Source organism: Micrasema longulum, unplaced genomic scaffold (assembly GCF_059751315.1).
Source record: "Micrasema longulum isolate JH-2025_06_02 unplaced genomic scaffold, ASM5975131v1 h1tg000639l, whole genome shotgun sequence".
NCBI lineage: Eukaryota > Metazoa > Arthropoda > Insecta > Trichoptera > Brachycentridae > Micrasema > Micrasema longulum.
In genome coordinates, this window is record NW_028277835.1 from 863524 (window position 1) to 887741 (window position 24218).

Consider the following 24218-nt stretch of genomic DNA (forward strand, 5'->3'; position numbering starts at 1 on the left):
TGATTTACAAAATACAGGTACATTACGTTCGAAGCTTTACAACGTTACGAGATTATTGAACAAATGGCCCTAATGTAAAATGTTTCCTATGCCTTAAGCCAAAATACTTAATCTTAGTCGGCAAAATATCCGCGTTTATGTGTTACCTAAAAATTTTTCGTAGCGCACAATACTAGATTTTCCTGTTTAGAATAAATACATATAGCGTACTAAACTAACGAGTTGGCACGACGCTACGGGTTATCGACGTCGGCGCCATTAAAATTTTACCAGATTACGTAATATACTTGTAATATATAGGTTTCCATTCTCCATTGCGCATGTTATCCGATTTTTTTAATACAAGGTTCTTTAAATATTTTTTTCAACCGCAAAACAGTACATTACTAAACGAGTTTTGTTATTTTCATAAATCGGCCAAATGAAGAAACACAAATAATAATGAGGTTCAGTTCAGTGCTACGGGAAATTGGATGTGAAAAATGTTTTCTCACACGCGGTAAAAATTAGAGCATTTAATGCGGCGAAGTTTCTCGAAAATGTATTAATAAAATGAACTACTTTGATCGACGTCACGAGTCTTGTAAATCAACCAATGATAGTGTTGTGATTTTCTGGTCTACGTAAAACCATAAATATTCACCAATCAGCAGAACTCACCGCAAAAAAATTGTGACGTCACAGGCGGAGTAATTTGAAAATCGCAAAACTTCAAAAAATCATAGCGCTGATAATATGATACACAAAAATGAAAATAATAGGCTTAGTTTGATAGTCTATTTAACCTTTCCCTCACTAAGCATTCAAAAATTACACATGATCCGAACGGGGGACCAAACGACCCCAGCGCTTACTTGTATATGGCGTCAGGAGAATAAAACGTTGAAAGTGTTTATGTCCATGCAATAATTTATTAATGTTTTCGCGTACACATATTTTACTCATTCGTGTATTTTATTCATTTTTGTTAGTTTGCCGAATGCTTATGTGCATAAAGTAAAATGGACCCTTGTATTATTTACGTCTTTTTTTGTTTTAATATTTTTAAAAAAACAACTATTTCAAAATTTATAAACAAAAACGGGAAAATGCTTATTCTTATAAATTTCACGATTGCAAAAAATATACGGCAAATACCTTTAATAAAACTTGAGTTGTCGAATTCAAATCGGTCTATGGGGGATTCGAATACCCCCCTTCGGTCCGGCTAGGTTAACAACTTCTACAAAATTGTTTAATATTTATCACGAGGAGAGATCTGAAAAAAGGTCATTTTAAACTTTGCACAAAGACAAAAATAACAGAAATCCATACTATAATATACAAACCATCATAGGATATTTGGTTTTATTTACAAATTTACACAGTTTTATTTACTGCTTCATAAATAATATTGATGTGCTCTTGTTGCAGTATCACGTAGACACGAGTTTCTCGGTTGAGATGGCGATATTGTCAATTAACAAGTGAACGTCATACTATACAATGAGCGTTTATTGCGCTTTCTCGTTTCCCGCGATTTATCAAAATATGGAAATGAAGACGATGAATTTATGGCGGATGAATATTTATCATGTGTTCAACTACTAGTTTAGAAATATTTACGGAACATCATAGAATAAATTTTATCTACGCTTTGAACTCGGCTTCACCTTTAAACGTATGTACGAGTACATGTTCCATTCTGCAGTAAATGAACACGCTCTCAATATATTGCTAATTTTCTTCTTCAGTTGCAATATTAGGGGTTGATTGACAGCGAAGCCTTACATCTCTTTCTCCACTCCGCTCGGTCTTCAGCGATCCTATTCAGCTATGTATAGGATGTACAGGCCATATCATGACATATTTACTCCAAATACTCTCGGCGAAGACGTCATCGGCCAGTTGATCCATTAACCATTATCTCCAGTAAGTTGAGACGGATATTTTCATATTGCAGCATATGACCTATCTATTCGTATCGCATATCGTTTGAGAGGTGCCTAATTTTTTCGATCCTGACGAGAACTTCGTTATTTGTAATGCGGTCTCTTCGGGAAATTCTTAGAATTCGTCTATAGGTCCACACCTTGAAGGCCTTCAATCTTTTTCGACATCTTTCCCTTAAGCACCATATGTCTCGCAACCATACATAAAAATAATAAACACACATATTTTCACTATTTGCTTGGTCCATGTTGCTGGATACGAAAATCTTTGATTTCTTATTAAAGGCGAGTTTTGCTCGGTGAATGCGACTGCCAAGCTCTAATTTTTTAAGGTCTCTTTAACTTTTTGCAAATTTTATATGAATATAAAGGGGTATTTTTTTGTCTCATAATGCCAGTTTAGCACAGTCCATATCGAAGAAGTTTATTTATCATTTCCGTGACATTAGTCATTAGGTATTACGCCATAGTAATCATTGTTTATTGTTCGAGCAGATTGGAGCGGATTAAGGCTGCGGGCGTGTATGGGAATTGAACATAACGAAGTAAATTTGTACGCCGAAATCCACGACGCGTTCCTTCAGAAAAAGAGTCACATTGTTCCGCCGGCTCATTGTTGGTAGCGGTACATGACAGACTTAGACACAATTCACGAATAAATTGGTATCTCTTTATGTTGGCCGTAGAAAAACTCATATAATGGTGGTTCAATGACACGCATCCGAGTGAGGCGAAGATATGCAAAGGACCGGCAAATCTAATTACGGCTGTATCACCTATGGTCTATAAATCACATGGGACCAATGCAAATCACGTCGGACGCATTTTATACACGGTTATACACTTCTTGGTTTGTACAACGCTGTCTAATTTCGAATAAACATTCTCGGTAAAATACACATGTGTTGAGAGAGCTTTCTAGTATCTTCTATAGTATTTTTTCTATAACGATACGGGGGGCGGTCTGACTTTTTTATTACAAAAATATTCCCGTATTTTCTCCCTCTTTTTTCGCACTAGAGTGATGATATTTTTACACAATTTGGACATCCACTATTGGCGTGTAATATTTTTATGTTAATTGTCTTTTAAAGGAGCTAGAACCGTCTGAAAAACCTTTGAAAGCGCCTAGTTTTATCTGCCGTCCTCAGAAGTACGGTATACAAAAATGATAACTATTTTTGAAAAAAGCGAAACGTACCGACAAGAAAATTTCATTTTGATACTCTTAGAAAAACTATCACAATCGGTTCAGTTTTAGGGTGCGAATAACATGTCCGACGTGCAGTTGTCTTTTTTCCTCGGCATTCGGGAAGGCGTCTGCAAGAGTGACAGAAAAACTGTATTTAAATACCTATTCATCAAACCGCTCTTCGCCGCATGTCCTCTTAATGGTGTGATTTTGAATGGATCTGCACACAAGTGCGAGAATTACATGAAAGGCGATAACGATTTTTGTTTGGCTGTTAGAGGCGCGGATGAAAGCGGCTCGATGGATACATCAATCCGCGTAGTTTCTGCCAGGTAACGCGAAGTTCACACATAATCCTTTGGTACGCTATAATCCGATGTTAATTCATGACATGTTTCCATGTATACCCGCCAAACAATATGGATATTATTGTTTTCTACCGGAGTGACACATTGCGTACCGCGGCGTACACCATTGTTCTCTCTAAAAGTGTTTCGAAAGTCATAAACCGATAACGCATAAGTACGGTTAAAGGTTCAAATCCAATAATCATTAGAAAATAAATATAAAACTACTTTGTTTTTAACCACACAGCTACGCAAGCTTTTTTATCAAGAAATTGCATACTATTTTATTTTAACAGTGATTACTAAATATTACATCTATGCATTTGGAGCTAATAAGTCAAGTCTTCAAGAATCTAGTTTAGCTTTATTAATTATTGTTTTCCACATAACAAACAAAGATTAATAATAAAAATACTGTTATCTCACTGGGGTTACCCGTGCCGAGGACACTTAACAATATACTTTTTTTAAATATTTTTACATGTGAGAATAAACAAAGAAGACTTAGTGTACAGATATAATTGACATAATCATATTTGAAATCGGTCGGTAGAAAAAACAAAAAATAAGCGGGTAAAAAAAAGTTGTTTTATATTTATTTTATTATAATGAATAGCGACAAAGTTAATGCTTCAAATAATTTTTTAATTTCAATGTATTTTTTTTTAAACAAAGGAATGAGGAAGTTCGGTGGTTTTATTTATATTTTTATTTGTTATTATAGTACCCAACTAAGCCACAAAATGTGTGTATTTATATTTTTATGCATCGTATTATCATCGCAATGATTTTTTTTAATTTTGTCATTTTGAAATTACTCCGCCCGTGACGTTACAAGATCTCGTCTGCAAGTTCTGCTGACTAGTGAGTTGGTTTCCCGGAAACCGGAAATCTATCACAACACTATCATTGGTCGATTTGAAAGAACTTGTGGCGTAGTTCCATTTTTATTATTTTTTTCATACATTTTTTAGAAACTTTACTATGCAATTGAATGCTCTAATTTTTACCGCGTGTAAGAAAACTTCTTTTACATCCCATTTCCCGTAGCACTGAACTTCTTAAATTATCGTTATATTTCTTCTCAAAATCACGTATGTACACAAAAATAAACCTTCTTCTTTGAATACCTATGATTATAAACTATCAGCTATATAAATATTTCAAACCGGATAAGTAGATACGTAATACTCTTACAGGTTAAAATATTTTTTTATTTTTCTTGGTATATCTTTAATTGTTTGAAATATTATGAGACCAAGTCAAACACATACGAAAAACTAGCCTTAAATGTATTGTATTTTGCGGACGATGAGACGCACCGGACCATAAGACGCACCCCAATTTCTTGTTGAATTTTCAGAGTAAAAAAGTGCGTCTTGTGGTCCGAAAAATACGGTACAATATTTTTTGAAGTTCGTAGGTTTTCACGGTGTTATAATCAGCCCAGATGATGGACACTGAAACACTGCAAAAATTTTGTATGTTAATATAGTTCCCTACTAAGTTAAAGACTTTTCAGTGAAACAATAGTTTTAATATATATACTTTAATATTATGTCGGGGAAGTGTATTTGAAGTTTGTATTTTTTCATTTTATAATATTTCGTATGACTTATGGTCTCCGGAAGATTATTGAGTAATCCTGGAATAACATAATTTTATGTTCTTTCTACGATTCTAGAAAAGGAAAGATAACCGGCAGTTTTTAATCTAGTATTAAGTAAGTATAAGAAAAAAAATATACTTCGGATCAACAAAATGAATTTCAATGATTTAAGTCAAGGCTGTTTTATCGGCGGAACATCACAGAATTTCAATACCTTATATATATATATTTAAAGTAAAAATTAAAGTTGATATTCTTAAATCTATTTTTTTAAATTAATTATTGGCATATTTCAACTTTTTCAAAACAAATCCAATCCATTTTTTAATTGAGACTACAAGTTTAGACTAGCTCTTGTGGCAGCTTAGGCAGGTTCGAATCCCACTTTACCCCAACTTGATTTCCATTTTCTAATAGTGAGTTATTTACAACTCGTTGAAAATGTTCACCAAAATTGAAATATTTTGGTAAATTATAAGAGCGCTAATATTTCATTTTTTTAAATAATATATTATCTGAGGCGTTTTTATTGACATTTAAGTCATTAACTATGGAGTTTTATAAAAAAAAAGAAAAATATAAATAATGTCAAATTGAAATAGGTACTGACGAATCTAATAAATGTCAGTCTACTATAATTTTACCGTGCCGTTTAGATTAAGATGATAGTGTGAAATAGGCTATTCTCCGTCAGGTATCACGCGGCTGGTTTGTTTACTTGGAAATTCTTGTAATAATGAACAGACTTTAAGCATTCATTACCTACACCAAAGGTAGGTTGTGGTTCCCAGAAAAGGATTCTCCATTTGTAACCCATTGGTGCATATCGCAGTAAAACAACGAATTCAATACGATGAGCGATTAATCGTTTCACACTTAACTGATTTTGTTTTTTTTTTTTTTTAATATCCATGAAGTTAATTGTTTTTACGAATATTTAATTATTTGTGGGAGATGACACGAGCTGCGATTGTGGAGAGGTGCAGGACGATACTCATCTGCTGCGGTGTCCACAAATGCGGCTGACTTGTGAAGAGAATGATTTGATGATGGCCACTGACAAGGCGATATATGTCGCAGCACATTGGAGTGGCAAGGTCTGAAGTCCGGACCCGATAAGTAATTATTTGTGTGTTTTTAATTATTTTTGTTTTTAACCTTCACTTCCCGGTGATGTGTAGCTACTACACATTGCGTCCAATAACTTTATCTTCTCGGATTTAAATTTTCGGTATTCCTCCGTCATACTCGTACGTACATTTACGTATCGGCTGAAATATTATTTTATTGAATAATAAATACTTGTTGGGTACAGAAAAGCATAAAATATCAAATCTGAGATAAATCACCAATACAACCAATGTGTCGCAAGTCGCGGCGTATGAAGTAAAATATGCCGAATTTACAATTGTCTCACACTATTTAAGTACGTCTCACTCTCGATGCTACAGGTACATTCGCAAACGAGAAAGACAATTTTACGCGTCACGCAGGCCTACAACCGAGAGCCAGTACACTACACTGCCGGGCGCCAGCAGCTCTACGAGTTTTGCTAAGGGTTGTCCTCTCACTCGCGCTGCGACCGTCAACTTATGTTTTTTTTTCATGTTTTTAGAAATAAGATTTAAAATACTATCACTTTTGACTTCCAACTATGGACAATCGAAGTTATTGCCTATGAATATTCCATTTTTTTTCCGATTTAAAATCTCAAATTTTTGCATGTGTGAAATGACTACACAGCACCGAAACGCGTGGATGTTTTTGGCACAGTAAAAGAAGGGTTAAAACCACCGCGGGATATGGTATTACTCGTGACCTCAGCATTTCTTCGCGTGGAGAAGGTTCGCGCATTTTTTTTTTCATTGGTCCGATTGTCACTTGTTTTATAGTTCGTTAACGCCATTTCACCTCGTTTAACGCAGAGATTGTGTAGAATAAGTTATTTGATTTTGGCAAGTTATTAGATTGTATTGACAAACTTTTTGGATTTCAAATATCAACGGCAAATGAAAAATTATGACGACAAAAAAAGTAAGTTTATAATGAGAGGGATTTATTCCATATTTTAGGGAAGTTAAGCTGAGAAAATATAAAAATGAAAATCTAAACTTCAGCAGAAAAAATCACAGGTAAAAACTGAGCTCAAGCAAGAAAAGAATGGATAAGAGGAGAAATTTTAAATATGATAGAAGAAAGAAGGCAACTCAAGAAGTAACCAAGTGATGCAGCTCAAAAGAAATACAGAGCGATGAGAAACAAAATAAACAGAGAATCACAAATCGCCAAGGAAAGGGACTATCAGGACCAATGCAATGAAATAAATGACAACCTTAATTGAGGAAATTTTGATAAAACTCATGGCACAGTAAAATACTTCTTTAATGTTATAATCGGAAATGGCAATGCAGTACGATGAGACAGTGGAAAGGACAATACAATAGAAGGAGAGAATGGAAAAATACTACTGAAGATAAATAATCAAATAGGAGATGAAAAAGATACCTGGAAATACTATACAATGGAGAAGATAATATTGACCTTGAAAATTAAACTGAAGTGGACGCTGATGATCTGGGTGACCCGATCACAAGATAAGAATTTGTCTATGCATAGAAAAATTTTAAAGATAGTAAAGCACCAGAAGTTGATGAAGTACCGGCCGAGCTAATTAAATCAGGAGGAAAGAGACCTTCAGATGATCTGTTAAAGATGGTCCAAATTATATAAATGGGAATGATACACAATGAGGTGAGATGCTAATAATTATATGATGATGATAACAGCATAAAACTCCCATCTGATGCCTCCAAAATAATGACTGATATGATTTTGAAGAAATCGAACAAAAATTATAGAACATTCTTACTAGGGACCAGTATGGATTTAGAAGGAAAGTAGAACTCAGAGACGCAATACCGTCACTGCACATAATAATAAAAAAGAAAATCAAAAGAAACCAAAACACATACATTACATTAGTAGATATAGAAAAAGCCTTAAAGAACAACGAAGCCAGCATAATTAGATGTGGTAACGATAAAAAAGAAGCTAACATAAGGAGTAAGATAGGAGTAAGATAGGGATGCTCTCTATCACTAGTACTTTTTAATGCACACATTTAGTGTGCGGTTGATGAACTAAGAGAGCGAATGCGCCACAGGGAAGATGTAAAAATTCATGGACAAAAGATAGATATGATTAGGTTTGCTGACGACATTACTTTGCTTGCCGAAAGCAAAGCGGAACTTGGAGAAACCTGAACAAATATGAAAAATATCCTGGAGAGTAAAAATATAACATGATAATTAACGAAGGAAACTAAGATAATAGCCGTGGGCCGAAACGAGCAAAAAATTAATGTTATATCAGGAATTCCACTAAAGAATGCAAAGGAGTTTGTCTACCTTGGGAGTAAGATTACGTGAGATGGTCGGTAAAAAAAGCGATGTTGTTAACCGTATACATCAGGTAAGACTTGCGTTTACAAAAAATAACGAGGTTCTGAGTAGAATCAATAGAGGGAGGTCGAATTTTTAAGCATGTTTATCATGCTGATAGTTGATTTTGATATTGACAAAACGATATTATATTCAATTACAATTGAGGTACACTGTAAAGATTTGCTCTGAAAAGGGATACAAGATATTTAATGTTTTATAAACACTTCACTCACCTGTTAAGTGATTCCCCGTGAACTCAAAGTCGTCATCTTGATCCCAATGTTTGAGAGAAAGGTTGCCCAGCGGAGTAGCATTGGCGAATTCCAAATTGGCAAAGTGCCAATCCAATATCTGACGGTCTCGCACAGACAGATAAACAGAACTGTTAATAAGAAAAAAAGTGTGCATCTTTAAAATCAATTTAAATTTCGGCAATTACTACTTAGCTTATTATTTTTTACCCTTATCTGAACCTAATCAGGACGGCACTGTTGTGTTCTAAATAATAAATAAATAATAAGTCTAGTATGGTGTAGTAAACGAGCGATATTAAATGCATTAACAGCAGGCGCATCAGAATTCCAAATTCGCCATTACTTTGATTTGTACTTATTTCAATACATGCCAGCACTGTAAGTAACTAAATCTTTAAAATAATTTTGACCAATATTCTCTCTGAACGCATGTTCAAAGTAAGAATACAAGAGAACTGTCCATGCATATGCTGGCACTGCATTGATTATTTATATATTCTGTAACTCATGATTTACCACTAAGAAATATGCTTCCGACTATGGCTTAACTCGCTTAACCCACTGTTTCACCAAACTTGATATGATACATACAAATTTTGAAGTTTGTGCAAAACAAATATGCATGGCAATTAACACATGAGCTAACAAGATAAGATCATCCACTAAAAACAATCTTGCTAGATTTATGACGCACTTATATACTAAGAAACCACATTTGGTATCAACGAAACCCAAACACCCATTGTGGGGTCATCATCAAATGCTCTATCATCTCCAATGAGGAAGTTCAGTAGTTTTTTTTATTTTTTAATAGACTAATAAACTAAGCTAATTTTTTTTTTCACTTTTTATATATCGTATTATCAGAGCTACGATTTTTTAAAGTTTTGTATTTCTGAAATAACTCCGCGTGTGACGTCAAAGGTTCTTTTCCGGTTATTCTCGATCAGTTCTTCCCATTGGCCCATCCACGACAAGCAAACCGGAAGTCTTCCATAACTCTCATATTATCATAGGTTCATTCATATGAACCAGGGACGTCATTCAAAGTAGTTAATTTTTTATTATTTTTTCGCACATTTTCAGGAAACTTTGCAGTACAATGTAATGCTCCAAATTTTACCGCACCTAAGAAAACATTTATCGTATCCAATTTCTCGTAGGGCTGAAGTTCCTCATTCCACATCAACCCCAAGAAACTTCTTTCACATTATAGTACTTTCAGACTAGAATTATTGATGAAACACAGGAATGCATTCTACTATGGTCATCCAATTTACAAACTGCTTAAGTGATATTTTAAAAGAAGAAAAATGCAGAAAAAATGTATTCTATATTTACGCACACTAGCAAAGGTTGCTTGCCTACAATCCAATAATAATATAGTCAAAACAGAGTCTCACATTTCAGATGCCAGCTTAAGGACTAAAATTTTAGAGATTTATTAAATTATTTTATGCCAACTTTATTGTTAATCCAAGTAACATTAACAACTCTTTAGCATCTAATGAAAAAATGAATTCTTATACTCAAGTTTTACTTAAATGTTAAGTCAAATTAAATTATGTTCTGCATAGTATTATTTTATAAAGCGCTCGTCACGTATGGAAATCTAGGCATTTAGATTTTGCAATTATTACGATTTATTTACGATGACATATACTTAAATTTATTTTATCTCTATAGCATGCCCTGGCTACCTTGATAAAAACCTTAATGTGAGGCAGTTAGCTAGTTTAATAAACAAGACATTGTATTTGTACTGTTTCTCAAACTACGTACTAATCAACTCAACATTATTATGACATAGAAGCTATAGACATTTCGGTAGTTGATAAAATTATATGGGTCTTTAAATCTGGATTCAATCCCAAATTACATTTTCATAGATTAAACATTGAGAAATCAAATCAAGGGTTGTTTATACCTGGGTGGATTAGCTTCAAGTTCCTCCAAACTATCTTCAATTGTTTTCAATTGTTCGGTAAGTTGATCATACTGATTGCAGAGAGATGACATTTCTTTATGAAGACGTCGCCAGTTAAATTCTTGTACAATACCCCATGTGCCACTGCTTGGGTTTGCTTTCAACTTAGCCAACAGGTCTTTCTCCACTTTCATGGATTTGAGAAGTTCGTATATTTCCAGCATCCTAAAAAAGTGTTTAATTTGCTTTTTAATAATAGGGAAACATTCAGTAATCCATTATTAATGTATGTAAACTATAGTCGTGTCATTTTTGTAATTAAAGATAATGTATCACTTCTACAATAGTTTTTCATTACAATATAAAACTCAATTAAGCCCATTTAATTAAATGTAATAAATAAAGTACGTTTTTTAGTTTTAACTACTTCTAATTTAAAATTGTTCACCAGCAACTGCCATCACATGGCAGTCATGACTCGTGACGAAACCTGGTCATTGGTAAAAATTTGAAATTTAAAGTGGTCAAAACTAAAAATGTATTTTACTTATCGTCGTTTCGCAGGAAATATCTGATTTTCATTTTTAAAAGTATTTTTGAATTCACATTAAGATAACACAATTTTGTTTCAGCAAAATATACAATAAAATTACATATTTTTCCTTAAAATAATGTGGAAAAAAATCCATCATCGAATGGTACGTTGTTTTATTTATCTCCTTAACAATTTTAATGTTACTTAACAGATATTGAGAACGCAACGACGTTATAATTAAAATGCACTTTCACCAATAAATGTCAGTATAGAAACTCAACATATTAAGCCTATTTAATATATCGTAATTTTTCCGTGCTTCTACATTAAACAAGCCAATTGCCAATGTTTTCTCCAAATGTTGTTTAATTTCCAATAATTTTGTGCACACAGCATTTCTAAACAAACAAAAGATCTGCCCCAATTAGTGTATGCTTAAAATAGCACAGGACCAATCATCGATCTCAACATTTTTATACAATTTTGTATATACTTCTTTTGAACCTTGAGATTTCTAGGCTGAACTACTCGCAATACGAGAAGCTCTCGAATGGTTATTAAAAAAACAACCAGAGAGATGGGTTATTGCAAAAATATTATCAGATTGTCGTTCGGGCGTTCAAGCTATAATGGATACTCGGTCGGTAAATCCATTCATTGTAGATATTCAGAGTAAAATTAAGCATCTAAAAATAAGAGGGATGAACATTCAAATATGCTGGATAAGAGGACATGCTGGTATCATAGGAAATGAGAGAGCGGATGAACGAGCAAGAGCCGCAACTTGTAAAAGAACGGCACCTTTCTTCTCAGAATTTCCCCTTAGCTTTGCTAAACGCTGTATAAAACAAAATACGCAGCAGCGTTGGGAGGATCATTACCGCGCTTCTTCTACAGGTAAAATCACTAAAATGTTTTTCCCAACGCTGGCTGATGCAGCAAACTTCCGTCATCATCACCAAAGTACTTTTGAAACGACCCAAATTTTTACCGGACACGGAGCTATGAGAAGTTATCTATATAGGTTTAAATTAAGGAATGATGACTATTGTCCATGCGATGATATTTCTTCACAGAGTATCGAACATCTGTTATTTCAGTGCCCATTGTTCAGTTTGCAACGCCATAATCTTGAAGCAGAATGCAGGAAAGATGGAATATCCTTAACAGATATCCACACTGTAGTTAAAAGTAGTTATCACGCGCCATTGTTCTTGAACTTTGCAACAATGGTGATTGGACTCATAAAGGTAATAAACCAAAATCAGTGATCGAACATCCCATTTCCAAGACAAACAAAAACGATTTTTTCCGAGTACCTTAGCCTTACAGATAGTGTTTTTCTGGGTTATTATGCCGTGTTTGTGGGCTTTGTATTGCCGACGTTTCGGAGCACATTGCAGTGTCCATCTTCAGGGCTGAATTTATGAGTGTAGTTTTTAGTGTGTTTAATTGTGAGGAATTTGTACCGTGTCGCAGTCGGGCAATGTATGTGGTTAAGTGTGTGGAGTTTGTACCGTGGGCTTTGGAAGCACCGGGTACCATGAGGTTCGTAGTCGTAACCCATCATCCCTGTTTATGTTATTAGGATGCTTGTATATTTCTATGGCTTCCTTTATTAAACGGGCTTGATGATTTTTGGGCTTTCCAAGGACATTTGGCTCAAATGAGAAATTATGCCCTGTTTCTATGTAGTGCTCTGCAAGAGCTGATTTATCCGGGTAGCCCAACTTGCATGCACTCTTGTGCTCTTTTATTCTTGTCATTATGTTTCTGGCAGTCTGCCCTATGTAGACTGTTTCACAGCTTTTGCAATTTAATTTATATACTCCATCTGTTTCAAGTGGGTCCCGATCTTTTACTGATTTTAGTAAGTTTCTTACTTTTGAGGTCGTACCGAACACTGTCCTTATGTCCCGTTTCTTAAGCGTTTTTGCAATTCTATCCGTGACATTTTTGACATAGGGAAGGAACGCTATTCTTTTATCCGTATTAGCATCATCCATCTTGGAAATATTCTTTGGATTTGTTACCGACATTATTCTTCTTTTTATATCCTTCTTTTCATAGCCATTACTTTCTAATACTTTTGTCAGTATATTCAATTCCTCTTCTAGGTTACTTTCTTCACAAATACGTGTTGCCCTTCTGGCCAGCGTGTTTATGATGCCTAATTTTTGAGATGGGTGGTGATGTGAGGTAGCATGGAGATACCGGTTTGTATGTGTGGGTTTTCTATACACCGTATGTCCCAGTCTGCCATCTTCCTTTCTGCTTAATTTGACGTCTAGAAAAGATAGGCTTTTGTCCTCCTCTACTTCCATAGTAAACTGTATTGCCGGGTGGAGATTATTTAGGTGGTCTAAAAACACTGTTAATCTTTCTGCACCATGATTCCAAATGACAAATACGTCATCTACGTATCGAAGCCATACTTTGGGTGCATATGGAGCTGTGTCCAAGGCCGTTTCTTCAAATGTCTCCATGAAAAAGTTTGCTAGAACCGGCGATAAAGGATTGCCCATAGCCACTCCTTCTAACTGTTTAAAAATTTCATTTTCAAAAGAAAAGTATCCATTTGTTAAGCAGTACTCAAATAAAGCGCACATGTCTTCACTAAAAATCTCTCTTATAAGTACCATTGCGTCATTCAGGGGCACATTCGTGAAAAGTGACACTACGTCAAAACTGACTAATATATCATCCTTCTCAACTTTTAGCTCCTTTATTGTATCCACGAAATGTGAAGAATCTCTGACAAATGAAGTGGTTTTTCCCGTGTGTTTTTGAAGGAGACTTGCCAAGTATTGTGAGAGTTTGTATGTAGGAGCACCTATAGTGCTTACTATTGGCCTCAAAGGAGTGCCTTCTTTGTGTATTTTTGGTAGTCCGTATAGTGCTGGAGTTTTCGGAGCTTGTGTAAATATCTTCCAATGTAAGTCTTTAGGAATATTAGATTTCCTCACTAACTCCCTTATTCCTTTATCAATCTTATTGGTGGGATTTTTCTTTAGTTTTTCATATGTCTTGCTTTTTAATAGCTCACGCATCTTGTCAGAATATGTTTTTTGATCCAATACCACGGTTGCGTTTCCTTTGTCGGCTGGTAGAATTAAAATATCTTTATTGTCCCTTAGTTCTTTTAAGGCTATGCGTTCCTGTTTGGATATGTTAGATGGTGGTAATTTAGTTTTTCTTAATATCAGGCAAGTATCTTGTCGGATTTCTTCCGCAACTGCAATAGGGATCTTCTTACTTAGTGCAAATTAAATTGCAAAAGCTGTGAAACAGTCTACATAGGGCAGACTGCCAGAAACATAATGACAAGAATAAAAGAGCACAAGAGTGCATGCAAGTTGGGCTACCCGGATAAATCAGCTCTTGCAGAGCACTACATAGAAACAGGGCATAATTTCTCATTTGAGCCAAATGTCCTTGGAAAGCCCAAAAATCATCAAGCCCGTTTAATAAAGGAAGCCATAGAAATATACAAGCATCCTAATAACATAAACAGGGATGATGGGTTACGACTACGAACCTCATGGTACCCGGTGCTTCCAAAGCCCACGGTACAAACTCCACACACTTAACCACATACATTGCCCGACTGCGACACGGTACAAATTCCTCACAATTAAACACACTAAAAACTACACTCATAAATTCAGCCCTGAAGATGGACACTGCAATGTGCTCCGAAATGTCGGCAACACAAAGCCCACAAACACGGCATAATAACCCAGAAAAACACTATCTGTATTCTGAAGGCCGTGAAAACCTACGAACCTTGATTACCTTAGCCTTGTACATGACACGTAAGGCTACTAAATACAGGGGTCCAAATATATATTTAAAAAAAAAAGAAAATAAAAAAAGAACATTGAGATTTTCAGCAATATTTTTGTAGCTTATTAATTAACTAAAAATTATATGTAAAATCAGATAAAAATGACGTAATAATTTTTATCTTTTGTTAGAAAATTGGTTGACATTTTATGGCACTTTAGGTTGAAATTAATAGCATTAATTAAGTATATACTGGGAATTAACATACTGAGAGTACTATTTTCGTATTTTCTATTCAGGCTAATAATATATTTTGTATTTATTTATTTTGTTCATTAACGCCCAAAAGACATTTACAAAAAATTATTGAAAAATAATTAGAAGACTTAAAAATAATACTAACGAATGCCAGTGCCACGAAAATATAATACAGTAATTATCAAATAAAATTTAATTTCCAATAAAATTTCAAAATGGACACCTGGTTTGATTTTCTTTGAGATTGTCTTGAAGTCCAATAACAGATTTCAGATGATGACTCTGTTTCTGTTTTACATTTTTCTGTTGCAATTTAATCACCCACTCTAGCGCCTGTCCAAGGGAAACCGGAGTATTGCCAAAGTAGTTATAGTCCACTTGATGGGATATATACGATGTTGCATCTAAAAGTCTATTAAATTCACGTTCCACCTGTAATTTTTCCAATTTTGATCAATACAATTATTTTTTTTTGATAAAAACTCAACGAGACGAGTTTAAATTAATATTTTCCCAAGAACTGTTAAAGTCAACTACAGGATTATATTTTATCGAAGTAATTAAAAAAAAAAGATGTAATCAAAAACATGATTTATTAAGATACTTCAAAGATTGCCAAAATTATTAAATGTGCTTATTCCTTACAAAAAGTTATATGCTCATATTTCACTCAAAAACAATATTAATTAATGTCATCCAATACAGCAGGGCCTCGATAGTCCGAACACTCAAAATTTATACCCTGTTCGGATGTACGAAGCGTTCGGATTAAAGTATGCAGATATTTGGAAAGTCATTATTTTATACAAAGCAAACATTTTTTTGGAATTGAGATATCGACTTCATCTGCCCATTCCAAGCAAGTATTCAAGGCAGACACAGCTTGAGTATGTGGAATCCTTGCAACTGGTTCTCGCTGTCTCATTTATTATTTTTCTTACTATTTCTTCATCAGTTAATTTTTTTATTTTTTTTAAATTTATTTATTTACATACATAAGTTTATTGTACATTATTTGAGACATAAGTCCCAACTCCACGGGAATAAAAGTCCTGTGTTAAGATAGGACTAGCAATTAGTTGACACAGACACATGAGTATATCACCACAAATATAGGATCAGAAACATATTTTTTTAATACATTTATATATGGCACATGAATATGGTAAACAGTTAATGGTTCCAGACAATTAATATTATCATTTTCTAATCAAGAAATTGTTAATTTCTACATCTGAAAAGCCTCTGTTTCGAAAAAGGCCTTATGATTTCTTCATGGTCAAAATATTTCGCATTTCGGCCGGAAATATCATCAGATTCAAATAACAAAGGCCACAGAGGCTGCACAGAGGTAGAAGGGTCGTTCGGATTACAGAGACGTTCAGATTAGCTGGGGTTCAGACTATCGCTCTGCTGTATTACTGTTCTTCAATAATTCTTAACGATAGTGAACTGTGGTGGAAAAGAATGGAACAAACTCATCTGCCATAATTACCTACTGTAAGATATTCTTGGATCTGAAGCACATAGCATAATTTTACTAAGTAACAAGGAAATTACCATTTCGTCTTTATGTTTTGGGACTTGATTTCCAGTTGCTTCATAGAGAGGGCATTTTTGTTTGATTTTATGCAATTCCATGTCCATTTGCAAGGAGAGCGTTGTGACAGGATTACCTCCTAAACCAGTAACAACCATTGCACCTGAAAAATAACAAGGCATTATTTTCCAAATAATATTATACATTTTTTACTACATAATTCTCGATCAGCATGAATCATTTTACAACATATTTATATCTGATCTTATATAAATGATCTAACTCGTATCCACACACAATAGTGCACATTTCATTGATTAAAAAAAGAAGAAAAAAAAAATAAAAAGCTAAAAATATATAAAAATAGAAATAAACGTATTTGTTTATAAATTACCTTAAATCAAAACTATTACTCAATGGGAAAAAGGAAAAAAGAGGAAAGAGGAAAGGAGGAGAGATTAAGGAAGAGAAAGGAGATGTTTCTTCAGACATGATTTAAACAGAGATAATGTGGTAACATCTTTGATGGTGGATGGGAGATGATTCCACAGTCGAGCCGCATGGACACTATATGAGTTAGAGAAGAAAGAGGAATTGTGGATGGGTATTAAGAGAGTGCCTTGAGAATTAAAACAAAGAGGTAAACCATGAACTTATAAGCGTTGAAATTTTTCATGCAGGTATATAGGAGCGTTAGGACTATGAAGTACATTGAACAGAACTTATCTATGTACCATTTGAAAATCATGTGTATAGAATATAAATATTTATGATTAGGTAGTTTGATAAGTTGCTAGCAGATACTGAAAGTATTACTTTTTTTTAACACACTATATAATACCAGCAGTTTATTAAATAAGAGTTCTCTTTTGTAATTGTTTGATTGCATGCAGAAAACTGTAAATGGGCTTCTGAGGGTCTTGAATTTTTGTGTTTATTTTGAATTTGTAATGGCTGTCGTTTTCACTAATAAAATAAAAGATTTACATACCTAAATCAGCGACGTAGGGACCCTTCCTGTATGTAACAACCCTTCCTCCTACTCTATCTCTTCCTTCCAGCAATACAACTTCACATCCCGCTGATTGGAGTTGGCGGCCAGCAGCGAGACCAGAAACTCCTAAAAGTAAATTCAATTGAATTAAGAAAATATGAATTCAATAATCACGCACAATGTTTATTTTCTGATGATACTAAATTTACATTCAATAGATTTATAATAAATTTTATTTTATAGGAATGGGATTATACAAGTGAACGAATACAGTTGTTGCTACCATAATTTCATTGCATTAAAGTTATGATGAAGAATGAGACAATATTCGACTTAAGCCTTCCATACAAATTGCCAAACTCACTCACTCTTTATGAAATTGAAATAAATAAAAAACCTTTATTTAAAACAAAAATGATGTACTTAACCAACATGATGACCCTTGGTACTTAAAAACAGTTTTCGGATATGTGGAGTGGACTGCTTTTACTGTTGGTTTGAAAACTTGTTTTATTGTCATATTCATAATGTTGCCAAAAACCATATCATTTAGGGGATAAATAAATGATAGGTAACATAAGTATTTAACTTTATTTCATATTATACTTTTATACGGCTGCCCGTGTGATGTGATGGATAAGACTTGCCTCACCTCACAGATGGTAGGTTCCAGGTTTAATTTCCAGTGAGACCACAAAAATCACAATTGGCTTGGTGTGGTGCAAAAAATGTCAATATTCCTTTTTTTTTAATATTCATCAAATTGAAATGTCAAAAAATGAATCACAACCTAGCAATTACTGAATGAGATTTTTTTTACATTTCAATTCATTTTTCAATAAGTTATTAGCATGAAAATATTAGTAAGAAAATAATACTGTCATTACCCGCTCCAACAATGATGACTTTTGGAGCAATTTTGCCTTTGGCTGGTGTCGAAATCGGAGTAAGTCTCTTGTAAATGCCATAATTAATAAATCCATGTCTTTCCAAGAAGCTGTGAACACGATTTAGCAAAACCGGGTCACTATTATAAGGAGCCTGAAAATATTTTTTTTATAAAAATAAGTAAGGTAAAAAAGGATTAACTATTATGAACTTTTAAGAAGTGAATACCGATAAAATGAATTAATGAAAGATTACTCATGTTCCGGACATGCAAACTAAGAGTTAAATTAGCAAAGAACCTCGGTATTTGTTACCTAACTGCTGGACCCTCAATAAAGAAGAGGGTTCGCTTTCGGGTCTGGCCTCAGCAATGCCAAAGAGATTTTAGCCTAGAAACTGTATTGAGAAAAATAAATAATGATTCACCCATGTTATAAGCCCAAAAAAGGATGCTAGAAGAGTTGATAAAATTGTATTTGCTATGCGCATCGTGGTCATAGACGAAATGGCCCATACGGGCGTTGCGGGCCATTATTTATTAGCACGGTAACTGACATGGGAACTGAAATAGTGGGAGTGGTACAGCCCCCTCCCCTCCAGATCACATGGCACCTCTGATCACCTGTTAACCCAACGCGCGGTGCTTAAAAAGGGTGTAATTTTTGTGTAATAAATCAGTTGTGTTCCAGTCTCTGGCAAGTTAACATAGCATTTTATTTCCATCTATCAGCCCTGTTTGTTGTCCGGTCTTCGCCTCTGCTCTGCACGATAACTGCCTTCACCTCTTTGCATCGCTTGGACCGGGTGGGAAGTCCATTTCAATGTTATTGAGGCTGACTTATGGTTGATGCAATCGTGCTCCTACCTTCCGTCTTTATTTTTTGGCCCTGCCTGGAAAGATGGCCTTCCGTTTACACCGCCGGGAGTGGGGTAGACGGCCAGTGACAAACTAGCAAACACGTGGTAACGCTTATGTTACAACTCAATACGGATACTTTTGGTTTTACTTACATACAAAATACACTCTTTATCATTTTAATATGAATATCGATCAAAGAAGGGATCTTAATGGTTTTAAATTACTCAAATATTTCTTTCAATTTATTTGATATATTTAAGGTACACTTCAGACCCTTCAATGCCCATCGTTCACAGTACTCATTCATTGTTTAAGTATTTCATTGAATCAGTAACCAAATACGTTAGATATAAAGTTTATATTTGAAGCACTAACTTTGTGGTTATTCATTATAATAAAATAAATAAAACAACTTTGTTTTTAACCACTAATTTTTATTTTTCACCGACCGGTTTCAAAGCAAACAAGCTTTTTTGTCAAGGTTTACGTAACGAATGAATTGATTCCTTTTAATTTTATTTCTATCATGTTCACTAAATACTACACGTGAACCCAATAAATCAAGTGTTTTTTTTTCTTTTTTTCCTTACACGGGTGGTAATCTGATATCATTATTTTCGAAGTAAGCCAGGAGAGGACTAAAAGAAATATTGTTTATTTGGTTATTAATTATTGTTTTCTTATTATGAATCGCTTTTTTAATTTCTAAGATTTCTAAGTTGTCTAATTTTAATATTTTATTTTCAACATGAAGTACTTTTAATCCAGTGTCTTTATTGAAGTTATGATTATTTTCTATTAAATGATTTGCGAATTCAGAAAAATTATTATTAAGATCTTTATCAGATAAAACCAGTTCTTTTAAATTCTCATAACAACTTTAAATTTGTTAGATTGTTACAAAAATCATAAAAAACGAAATGAGATTACAGCTGATTAAAACTGAATCTGTTATTCGATTCTCATTGGATATTTAACTCTTTTTTCCATTCTTGGCATACATTATTTTTTTATACAAAATAAATCATTTGTAATATCTGTGAATTCCATATGAATATTGATTGTATTTACCTCCATGTTTTCAAGGCCATTTTCCGCAGTGAGTTGAAGTTTTGGATTCTCAACCCACATCTTTAACAGGCGATTTCTGACTTGAATAAACACATGGAGTGTCGGTCCAGTTAAATCCGGGAAGCATCCTGCCTCCAAGGAAGACAGACGGTCAAATGGTAATCTTGATTGAAATGCGGCACCTTCAAGGCTGGAACATAAAATCAACTCAATTTAGTATATTTTATGTGATGAACATCTATCATCCATTTTATTTTTTTTTTTTTTTTTCAAAAATATTTACAAAATAGTCTTAAATTAAAGTCCTGCTGAGTTGCATACATACAACTCGTCAGCAGGTTTTTATAAATTACATCGATTATTTACACTTAACCTACATTAACAATAATTTTACTTGAAAAACATTACATATTACATTATGAAAAATTAAAAACTATCACTAATACAAAAAACTTTTTTCTTATAACCATAATTTGAGCAAACGTCTCACTCCTGTATTTAACTCAGCATTTTTAATATTGTTTGGTAACATGTTAAATATTTTAGGTATACTGTATTGCAGTGTCCTTTTGCCATATTTATTGCAATATCTAGGAAAAGCTATCAACAGATATCAACAACGTTTTGAGAGTATTCTCGTCTTTGAAGACAAATCTTGGCTTGAGTGATTTTATATGTACACTAAATGAGGCAAATTTAAGATAATAATCCTTTCTTGCACATATTTCTCCTTAATTCTGAAACATTTCTTTTTTTAAATTCACTATTTAAAGTTATTGTGCAACTATTACTAAGAAGTTTTATATAATACTACTTGCAATGGAGAAATGCAATTATTGAACAGTATTTTTCAATACACAAGATTTTTCTTGCTTTCATCGTTAATTTCATCAAATGCTTTTATTGTTCAGTTTATACACAATTCATACACACATCTACACATAATATATTTATCAATGGAGTATCATAACTTATTGTCAACACAAATACGATGTCTGTTTTTTAAATAAGGTTCTTCATATTGTTTAAGAAGTATATTTGGTCAGTCAAAATATTGCCCATTTATTAACTATATCAACGTAACAGATTTTGAATTACATTTGCCAGTCAAATTACATCTATCGAAAACGCGCTCAAAAATGAAATGTGAGAAATATTAATTTATAGCATACCTACATACTTATTTTCAAATACAAGCTAATATTAGGTAAAAATATAAATAGTAATAATACTAAACAGTTATATTTACCCTGATGGCATTTCTCTGTAATTCACTTCTTCCGGTTCATCTACTTTTTCTTCAGAAGCTGGCTTCTCATCCTTCTTTGGGAGTGTTCCCTCACTGGGAGGATTGTCCAACGAAGCTCTTATGGATGATGTTTCTTGCACAAGCGAAGGACTGTTTGACACAGTTTTACCCTTTTCAGACTGCTCAGGCTCAGTATCTTCTGGCACTTTCAATTTGTCTTCCATCTCCTTGCCGTCCACCTTAAAATTTCAAAAATATATAAACATAACCCTAAAAAAATATCATAATTCATTTCTTGATTTAGTATGTGGGACATTGAATAATCAACGAAGTACTTAATATTTAAATAAAAGTTTTCGTACTTTTACTTTTTTACGACGGCTCATTTTTCTTTTAAGTTTTTAATGTCCAATATTTCGTAAAATTATTTTATAAATCTGACAGCGGCCGCCGGTAATATTATAATAAACATAAACAAGAAAACAAGAATTTCTATGGAAAGTCAAACAAATCAATGAGCATAAATTTTCATAGTGTGGCCATCGTATCAGTAATAACAGATAGTATTTTTTATTCATTTGTAGGTAAAATCAAATTTGAATAAAATTTAGTGCAGCAAAAAAATTTTTTTTTGGCTGAACCATTTTTTCTTTATAATTTCCTTCTCACATTTATAAACACTATCCATGTAATCATTTTGTTCATGATGCGTCCGTTTTTTTTGCGTTATTTTCTTGGATTCTTGTATATCTCACTATGACACAATTTTTTGCCAATATCCAACTTATAAGTTTTTTTTGTAAAAAAGGAAACAAGTTTAGTTCTTTTTGATCAAGCATCTCATAAAACTATGTTTTTTGCGTTATTTTCATTCTACTATCACAAACAAATCTATAAAGAAAAAACAATTGAATCTAGATTCAACATTTCACTGCCCCTTATGTATGACAAATTTCTTAAATTCCATCCAAACAGAGACGTTAAATTACCACTATACGTTCAAAATCTTACACATTTTTATTGTGAAATATTACTTTTTTTTTGCAAAATAACGATTGGTGTCTGTATTTTTAATAATATATTTATATTCTTTCTGTTACCTTAATGTAAGTCTCATTTTGTAACATGAGTTTATTTTCCGAATAAATGTAATATTTGCATTCACATAAGTAACTCGTTTTGTATTTATTTTACGTGATTGATGAGATTTCAGAAATTTAAATTTATTTCAACAGAGAGGGAAAACATTTTTGAGTGGGGAATATGGAAGTCTAGGCATTTCCTTCTCCGTTGAAATAAATTTAAATATGAACAACTCCCTAGGTAGGAAATCCAGCCAGTTTGCAAGCATTTGGACATACTCAAACATTGTATATTTCAGAAAATTTTAATAACGGACTACTGCCTGAATGTCTCCTTAAACCGGTAGTTATTTATATTTGCATCGTTAGAACGCATAAGAAATAAAAACATATTTTGATATTTTTTGTTAGCATCCGGCATCCAAATATTCTTTTTCTCTTTTCATTTGAATTATTTTTGGGTCTTCTTAATTAGATTTCTTACTTGTTTAGAATACAAATATACGGTTTTATTTTTTTAAATCTGGGTATACGTTTTTTATAATGATGCAAATTCAATAATTGCTTGTGATAGTACTTATTTTCATTTTCTTGTAATCATATTGTTTTTTTTACAACTCCTTTATTTGATTTTTACATATTTATAATAAAAAAACATAACGGTTTTTATTTGTATTAAATATAGCCATATATACTTTTTTAAAATACAAATATAATCATTGCTTGTCATCATTCTTGTTTCGGTTATGATTATCAAATTGGGTGGCCTATTTTCAAAATTCATCTTGTTAAAATTCTTATTTAAAATTAACTGACATCATTTTACGATTTATTAAAGGAGACCCAAAAATCTTTAATAATAAACATGCAAAATATATGTTTTTCGGTCAGCATAACGGCTGTAAAGTATTGTCAAATTTCAAAACGCAACTTCTCCGTCTGCTCCGCATTTCCAAATAATATCATGTCGATTTTGAGGTTATATGCTTTGTACTTATTTATCAAAGAATTAAGAGACCATTTTTAATTCTATGTTATTTATATTCTTCTTGTCTCTAAAATAATTATTCTTGTCTCCTTAAAACATTTCCAAAATACCATAACGCATTTGCTCAACTTATTTTGCCATAAAAAATATTATCCATGATATATTTTTAGATCCAAATGATTTAAAAAAAAAAAAAGAGGTCGATACATATTTTAAAGCAAAATCGACAATATCTTCTTTATAAATGCACAATAATCTTATCCCG

At 33.2% G+C, this 24218-nt stretch overlaps 1 protein-coding gene across 1 annotated transcript in view; it reads right to left on the minus strand.

Moving 5' to 3' along the window:
• Nucleotides 1-22359, minus strand: part of LOC148279945 (lysine-specific histone demethylase 1A-like) — a 54769-nt gene extending 32410 nt beyond the window's left edge. Inside the window, exons 1-9 of the mRNA XM_088229165.1 lie at nt 22246-22359; nt 21884-22122; nt 20635-20824; nt 18704-18857; nt 17814-17942; nt 16843-16985; nt 15506-15714; nt 10704-10928; nt 8756-8904 (exon numbers count right to left, since the gene is read on the minus strand). Coding sequence (XP_088085291.1) covers nt 8756-8904; nt 10704-10928; nt 15506-15714; nt 16843-16985; nt 17814-17942; nt 18704-18857; nt 20635-20824; nt 21884-22122; nt 22246-22269 — 1462 coding nt within the window. The 5' untranslated portion in view covers nt 22270-22359. The remainder of the gene's footprint in view (nt 1-8755; nt 8905-10703; nt 10929-15505; nt 15715-16842; nt 16986-17813; nt 17943-18703; nt 18858-20634; nt 20825-21883; nt 22123-22245) is intronic.
• Nucleotides 22360-24218: the final 1859 nt, after the last annotated feature.